Source organism: Podarcis raffonei, chromosome 6 (genome assembly GCF_027172205.1).
Source record: "Podarcis raffonei isolate rPodRaf1 chromosome 6, rPodRaf1.pri, whole genome shotgun sequence".
Classification (NCBI taxonomy): Eukaryota; Metazoa; Chordata; class Lepidosauria; order Squamata; family Lacertidae; genus Podarcis; species Podarcis raffonei.
In genome coordinates this window covers 40,887,156-40,896,051 of record NC_070607.1, presented here as the reverse complement: position 1 = coordinate 40,896,051, position 8,896 = coordinate 40,887,156, and the positions used below count along the sequence as shown (strand labels likewise).

The 8,896-nt window shown below is 41.1% G+C and overlaps 1 protein-coding gene across 1 annotated transcript; it reads right to left on the bottom strand.

Annotated features, from left to right (window-relative positions):
- Positions 1 to 7,055: 7,055 nt before the first annotated feature.
- Positions 7,056 to 8,896, bottom strand: TACSTD2 (tumor associated calcium signal transducer 2). Its single transcript, XM_053392288.1, has one exon. The coding sequence runs from the start codon at positions 8,668 to 8,670 to the stop codon at positions 7,744 to 7,746; it is 927 nt and encodes a 308-aa protein (XP_053248263.1). The 5' UTR covers positions 8,671 to 8,896; the 3' UTR covers positions 7,056 to 7,743.

Below are 8,896 nucleotides of genomic sequence, written 5' to 3'. Positions count from 1 at the left end.
TATTGCTTCTCCAAAGAATCCTGGGAACTCTCATTTGTTCAGGGTGCTGGGAAATTGTAGCTGCAGGGGTTAAATGACAGTTCCCAGGTTTCTTTAGGGGAAGCCATTTTTTTAAATGTGCTTTCGAATGCACCTAGGATTACAGTCCACACCTTCACATTTGCAGACTGGCCTGGCTCAGGTACCAGAGTTCTCACCAGAGACAACTGAAAATTACTGAGACCCACTGTTTTGGCTCCCACTCATAGACACAGTACTTGAACTTTCAACTTTATTGCCAAAGGCTTTATTCCAAAATTCTCTGCAGGGTCTAAAAATAGGTCAGGTTACAGGTACACAGGTCAGGAGTTCAAAAGCTCTCTAAGACGAATGGCTAAGATGTTTCAACACTTGACACACATGCTTGACCCACCTTTTGAAGAGCAGAGCAGGTGCGGTCATTGTGTTGTTCTCTTACCAAAGACTGGGCAGGCAAGCAGGCACTCCTGCAAGTAGGCTGGCTCTGCTGGTGCTGACATGGCCAATGGAATGTCCTTAGAGATGGAGCAGTGCATCCATCTCATAGTCCGACCTAGGCTCAGAAACCTTCCTTGAGGTGGGAAAAGCTTCACGGCAGGGTGCAGACTGGATCAGATGTCTCTCCCACAACTGGAACATCCAATGCCACTGGGGTGGTGCTTTCTCCCAACAGACCACTTGGCCCGTCCCCAACGCCAGGCACTCTTCCCATTCGTCACACCCCTAGGACCAGCCCTGCCAAGATGTCTTCACAGGGCGTATGACACCCACCCTGAGAGACTTCTTGTTCTCATGTCCTCCTTTAAGGCTTTCCCATAGTTGGCCACTGTGAGAACAGGAAGCTGGACTAGATGAGCCATTGGCCTGATCAAGCAGGCTCTTCCTATGTTCTTAAAATGGGGCAGAGCCAGTTTCAAAATGGCAGCAAAGACAGTTTGGCATAATCACCTGGCAGTTGCAGATATTGATACATAATCCTTCTTTGGAAATTGCTAAACCAGAACGAGCCACAGTGAGCCTCAGGCTTGCCCCTCTTCCAGCCTGGCTACGAGGAATTCACATCCATTTGGGCTTAGCTCCAGCTTCTCATATTGTGAGAAACAACAAACAACTGTGTTTGCTGTTAATAATGGTTTGTTTGAAACAAGGCACCTTAAAACCATGGGCTATGAAGTTGGCTTGTTTAAACAACCACAGTTAAAATGAACAACAATTTGGTTTAGGGAAACACACTAAACTGTGGTTAATGGAAGAGTGAAAGGTTCTGACATGCTATTTCAAACATGCCAGAGGCTCAGCTTGCTGTGACTCATTCTTGTCACACTAAACTATGGTTTAGCTTGCCATCCGAATGTGGCTGCTGCACAGATACTCTGTCAATTGTGGGTGTATGAAGCTTATGTTATGGTACTAAATTCACATTATGCACCCTGCTTTTCTAAAACACCCCTGACTGGCAATCCTACATATTAATATTCTGAAGTCGTCACCAAATGTAGCATGAGTAATTACAGGATAGCTTCATTGAAATCCAACAGTGAATGCCTCTTAATATAAAAATGTAACATGTATAGTCATACGATTAGAAATGTGTAAGTGCTGGTTTTCTTTAAATAGGCAGCTAGATCTACAGACATAAGTAGTTATTAAAGGCTGTGGCTGTTCGTGATTTTTAATGAAGACATAGCACCTTTTATTTTGAGGAAAGGATCAAAAAGAGCTTTTTAAAATAAAGTTCCCAAGAGACTCTGGCCTTAGGTCAACCTTTGGACAATTGAACTAACATTATTTTCTATACAAAAAACCCGACACCTTATATTGTACATAGACCTTGGCTGCTACGGGTTTTACCAAGGGCAAGCTCTGAGGTATATCCAGGAATATAGCAGCCCTTTAAAATATGCTTCGAGCATTTTGCTACTGAGATAAAGAGAAAAGAAAATAGAAAAACACCATCTGCATTTCATTAACAGGAGGCCTGCTTTGCCTACCAAACATCGTGTCTAGAAAAGGCAGGAAAAAAGCAGGAGGAGCTGAAATTGTATTTTGCTGAAATGCGTAGCAATTCCAAAATTAAAATTTCATAGGATTATGGATGTCAAAATGCGGATTTGGAGAGTATGTGTGAAAAACCCTGAAATGGCTGAATAAAATGTTGCTAAAACAATTGCAGTCCCTTTGTATGACAGATACATGGCTTTTGTAAATGCAAGCCCAAATGGAATTTACCTTACCTCCAAGGAGTGCTGTTTATACAATACACCTAAAATACAAACTTTTCCTGGCTGCCAGGTCCCTCAGTGTGATAGCTTACTAAAAGACAGGTGAAAACTTACTGTTTTTTTCTCTACCTTTTTATGCTTGCAGATATTGTTCAATAGTCCCCAGAAAGAATTAACAGATTTTAACATTCTTGTACAAAGAAACTGTACTGTATCTGTGTAAATATTCAGGGAATGACAGAGGTTAGAGAGAGAATTAGAACTAGGATTCCCCTCCCCCCACCCTTTGTGCACTGGAGACCCCATTCAAATAGGCCATTTACTAGAAAGATCCAATTATTATACTGTTGTTCAGCATATTTCCTCCGGTGAGAAAAAAGACTTTTTTTTTACACACACACACACACACACACACACACACACACAAGTCTAGTGGGGACAGACGTTTATTCCAAATAAAAATTGCCTGAGAAATAATGGGAGCAAATGTCACCGGTTCTTTTGGGGTCCATCTCTCAAACCTCAGAGGAGGATTACAAATCCATTCTCATTCTGCCTCTCATTTAGATAACAACCATGTGTCTCCCCATAATTGTTTCCTAGGTAGTGAAGTGTACTGGAGTAGGATTCTAAGTGTATTGTCCCTCAGGGAGCAAAGACCTTCATGAAAATAAAATGAGGATCTTGTCAGCTTATTCAGCGTGTGCAAAATTTTAACGAGGCAAAACTGTGGCATAAGGAATAGTGCTCTGGCTGCCAAACAATATATATATATATATATATAACATAACCTGGGAAAGTCAAGTCTTCCTGCTCTGATAGGCAATTGTAACATCTCAAGATTAATTTTAGCATTAAAATGAAGTAATTGCGGCACTTAGAAATTTATCAAAACCCTGAAACAGATCAATGGGAAGGCTTTGAAAAGGGTAATTGTACCTGCATGGGAAAGATTATTGCTGTAATAGTATTAACCATCCCAATTAAGGAATAGGGAATTGAGGGGGCAATTTGTTAATATTACAACCCATTCTCTGAAGAAGTGGTTAAAACCCTAAGATATAAATTATGTAGTGTTTATCAGTATTTTATCACGATTATTTAATTACTTAAACTGTTCCAACTGTCATGTACCTAGCTTTTTTGTAAAGCACTTGTGATTAGATATATCTATATATTTCCTAAGCATGTCAAAGGACAAGAAAACCATTTCCAGTGTGGTGAGATCACTTTACATTATATACAGTATGATTGCGCTGCTAAAACAACAGAGTTTTCTTACACCTCAACAACTATTAAATTTATTGTCACCCAAACTTCTGTGGGCCAGATTCCAATTCATCAGAAAGCATGAATATGTTTATTAAATTTCCACAAATTTCACATGTAATTCCAATACATAATAATTTTTTTCTTTTGTTTTATCAACTTCCCCTTTTTTTATTTTGGCCCCTTGCTGCACCCTATCTTCTGTCTCTTATATTATAATCACAATGCAATAATTTCTAATTATTCCTTTTGCTCATAGTTCAAATCCTGCTCATGGGTTCTTCATATTATAATGTTCCTTTAAATAATAAAAAAGAGGCTTTCATTCTTCAATAAAACAATCATCACTATTTTTTCTTATTACTGAAACTGGGTGCAAAACCTATTACTATGTGCTGATTAAAGTGAAATATTTTTTGTTGGCTGGTTTCAGCTCTAGCGACAACTAGATCATGTTTAATGAGGCAACCATTTTGACTGTCCACATTCGTAGAGCAAGTGAGTGTTGCCCACTGGGTAAGCATGGACAAAGCAGCTTTGGGGTGACATAGATCAGAGAAGTAGAACATGACCCACTGGATGTATAGTAGCCACAGGAAAAGCATTTGAGAACCCTCTGCACTGCATCCTGGCCAGTGATCAGCCAATTTTGTGAACCCATGGCCTAGCACTAAGTTCAATTTTTGACACCCACAGCTAATGTTCAAAAGGCAGGTGGTACACCAAAAGCTGAATCATGTGTGTGTTGTGGTAAATCTCCGCAACTGAATGACAGGCTAGAAACTGTCATGCACAGGAGTTCCGTTGATGGTGTCTAGTGCTTATTGGAACTGGTGGGATGTAAAGTTGGGAAGCCAACAGAGGGCTCAGTCATAGTCAACTAATTCTACTTTTGTCCCCCTTCTCCTCCTTGTCCTTCCTGCTGAGTTCTACAGGGGCAAAGCTGAGGCTAAAGAAGAGGCAGCTAACAGCTCCAGTCACCCCCTGGACTGTAGGGATGCAGGTGAAGAGGGCTGGCTGAGGGCAGTGCCCCATGCCCCCTAGTCAACCAACCTCCAATGATGTCCTGGTAAGAGCTGTTTCCACTCACACAAATGACTACACCAGATTACAGTAGAAGCAGAACAGAGAGGCTTTAACCATGAATTCAGTGAAAAAGAATAAACAATTTCAAGGAGTGTGAACTGTGGCCGGCTATTAAAGCAAGAGTTGCTAGTACACAAAAGTTGTTAAGGCTAAAGACCGAGGAGAGAGCTTCTAGGATTCTCCTGTAGTGTTATTTTCAGTTTTTGGGTCTAATAACATACAATAAAAGTGGTTTTCCCCAAACCCACCTCTAGCCAGCCCTTTCAGCTATCCATCAGCATGCCTGCCTCAGTAAATTGTTTGGCTTTTCCAATGCCTATTATGGATTAATTTATCATAGAGCAAGTTGCGGGTTGATTTCATTGCACACTGGAATGGGTCTGTGCTAAGACCTCTAATGAACTTGATCTGGGTGTGTGGGTGATGTAATTGGATAGCTTCTTCGTCCTATGAGTACTCACTCAAGTATGAATTGAAGTCGGTCTACAACTCAGCATATTGAAAGGGTAAGTTGAATTTTCTCACAGTCTAATGTTCCCTTTCATGCACTTCCCATGAAATTAAAAGATCTCTGTGAACATTATTGGTAAAACACTGGTAGTCATCACAAGGTCCCGGTTAAAAATGAATGTGATAATAACAGCCACAGGTAGGTAAAGGAGGAAAAGTCGGAGTGGTGAGAAGGTTGAAATTGCAAGAAAGGAATGCAACCTGACTCAGAAAGGACGTGGAGTTTGTCAAAGTCAGTTTCTTCCTGCGTCTTTATGCCAGCTAGAATGGCATATGGCCAGAGATGTTCTCTGCATGTCTTGCTGCAATTAATCTTTCTGTTCTTTTGATTAATTGCTGGCATATACTGTATCCCTCCCCATTTATGACCTCTGAGCTTTCTCTATCCCTTAGCAGCATATACAACTGAGTCTTGATGGCATACACAGAAATACCAAAGCCCATCCACTTTTAGATGGGGTTAATTAATTATAGAAACTTTGATACATCTGTAGCTATGCATGTCCTAGTCTACTCTCTCACACAGAAACAAAAGTCTTCTCCTAACCCATCAAATCTCAATTATTTTTTCTGCTTTTTTGAAACAATTATGATTACTTGCACTTGTTTTCTTACTCATTAGTTTTCTTACTCATTGGATACATTGGCTACATTCACAATTCATAGTAAGTCACATGGCCAATAGTTTACCATGAACATTGATTACTTTAGTCCTCCCTGCTAGCAGCAGAAGCAACAAACCACAATCCTTGGTTTAATGTTATGTCCAATCCAGGGATTGTGGTTTGTTTCGTGTATCAGGGGTGTTATTTGATCTTATCCGGAGATGCATACAAAGAATATATTTTAAAACAAAAATAAAATTCTGAACAAAATTCTGAACAAAATAAAATTCTGAACAAAACTTATAAACCGCAATTGGTGAGTAAATAGCAAACCTTGGCTTCAAATCATGGTCATGGTTTGTTTGGAACAAAACAAACCACAATCCCTGGTTTGGACATAACACTAAACCAAGGTTTTGTTGCTCCCACTTGCTTGTTGGGGGAGTGAAATAGGAGCATTCTGTATGTTCGCAACATTGCCACCCACATTATGAAAACCATGGGCCCGAGGCATTGTTAGCTTATTTGATAACTCTGTCCCTGGTCAAAATAGCCTTGATATCTGTTGTCAGAAAAAAGAAAAAATTAAGAGCAGGACCAAGTACAGATGTTCTCAACTATTCTGCAACCTTTCTGCAGAACATCTTAAAGAAGCTCTAAGATCACTTGGGTACCTCTGACTTGACAGCCTCTACAACGAAGGAACATTGTGCTTACAGCTATATGTGACTCACAGCTATATGGAGGAGTGCTTGTTCATTCAGCAGCAGTGGTTACAGATTATGGTGCAAAGATTGTGGTGGCCTGTAACGACTACCATAGTTTGTAATGACAATTTTAATAGCTTGTAGTGACTTACTGCTTTGGGGGAGAGGCTTTGTGGCCAAGATGACCTATCTATAGTGTCACAATAGCATGAAAGATCCTATTTTGCCTGGACAAGTTAGTTAACAAGAGGAGTACACTCTATAGCATATGCAACTATGTTGTACTGAGTCATTTTAGGTCTATTAAAACAGTAGAGAGGTTTTCGGGGGTTTCTTGCCAGCTAGACTGTGATGGCAAAGATTAGATAGCAAGCCGTGCACTTACTACCAGCAGCTGCTGTCACCAGATGAAAACGGGTGATACTTTCCAAGAAATGGCAATGGCTGGCAATGATTTGATTATATCACACCACCCAGTACATGACTGGCAAGTAGTTTTCCCAGAGCTGGAATTCAGCAAGGACAGAAAAAGCTTACCCCTACAGTAAAACACCAGGAGATAGTTAAGGACCACAGGCAGCCTGATCTATGCTGGGAGGAAAAATCCTTTAGAATCACAGCATGAAACTTAGCAACAGTTTAAAGTTAAGAAAATTTATTTCAATAAAGATTACATTATAAACACACACACAAACACACAGACACACACCAGTTCCATGGTAAACGCCGACATTTGTTCACAGAAGGTATTAATATTTTACAAAAGAAATATTTTAGAGACAAAAAACAATCAGGTTTAAATGGGAAAAGGGAACCTTTCCAACACTTTTAATAATAGAAAGTCCGTCTCAAATGCACAGACAGAACACACACACCTTAGCAGCATTGGCCAAAGAGAACAGGGCGGGGGATTGGGGGATAGCTACACATAAACACACCCCAAAAAGATGTAGAAATGCAGTTAAAATAAATTAAACTAACCGCGTAGCTACAGAACATTGTTTTCTTAAAAAACTACAAATCTGGAAAAGTTCAGGAGCGGGTACAGTACAGGGATTTTGTCCCTAACACATTGATATTCATCTCAAATTATTATTATTATTATCACATAGTACACTATAGTTAAAGGGAAATGCTAACTATATCCCAATATTTTCCAATCTGGAATTGTGGACGTTTTACAAAGCTGTTTCTTTTATCTTTGATTAAACATTAATTTAAAAAAGAAAACCAAGTGCCCTCCCCACCTTCAAAAGACATGGTAGCAATCTTGTCTTCTTTCCATTCCGCCCATGTCATCTTAGCTCTACAGTCAAATTAAGGCACTTATGCATGTTGTCCTTTTCGCATTTCTCCCATCTCTTTAATCTCAACCTTCTCATACTTGCCCGTCTTCCGCCTCCTGGTAACCACGAGCACAGTTATCCCAATAACAATGGCCAGGACTACCACCACCACCACTGCAATGATGCCTGCTGTCAGGCGTTGCATAGAGAACTCTGGTGGTTTGTCATCAACGTAGTATACTAGGATTTCTTCAATATCTAGAGGTTCGTCATTGACATAGAGACCAAACATATTATCGGGTGGGAAAATGGGTTTACCCTGGATGTCTTTTTCAAAGTAGTAAGCTACATCTGCAATGTCAACATCTCTGTAAGACTTGTCTGAAATGTTCTGCTTTAGGTCGATATGGATTAATGGCTCCTTGTACTCAACAGCTGTGATGAACTTCGGATGGAGCATATAGCGGTTTTCAATGAGCTGTCGGAAGCTGTTTGCCACTTCTGATTCAGACAAGGAAGTTTTTCGCTCTTTGTGCTTCATCTCAATGTAGATCCAGCTTGTTCTGACCAGCTCGTTGCACCTCATATTGAGATCCCCCTTGTCCGTCCTCCTTACCCCAGCGCTGTTCACACACCAACATGTATCTGTCTGATTGCACTGCCTGGCTTTGAAGAAGCCCATGGCATCACATTCTGGGTTATAAAGTCCATCGTTGTCCACAAACCCATGCTCGGGCCTGGGAAAACTTCTGCCTCTTTTGGTTTTTATTTCCGCCTTCATCAGCAGACATTTTGGAGTCAGCGTTGAACAGTCCAGCCTCTGGTTCGAACCGCGTGCCGTACAGATGCAGCTGCCGGATTCTGAACTGCAAGACGCCAGGTTATTTGTTGCGCAAAAGCAGTCGTTCTGGGCGGCCGACGTGGCCACAAGCATCAACACCAGGGCAGCCCCAAAAGCAGACTCCATGGAGGATGAGCAAAAGAGGTCTTTAGGGAGAGACAGGGCAACACAGCAGCCTGAAGACAAGACACATCCACAACAAGAGCCTCCCGGTTTCTGAGTGATAGGGCGGGACAGCTGCCTCTCTTTCTACCATCGGACCTGCCCAACCAGTCTGGCTGGTGACGCTCAAACAAAGCAGGTGTGTGGTGACACAGAAAACTGACAGACCAAGAGAGCTGCGCCTTCTTCA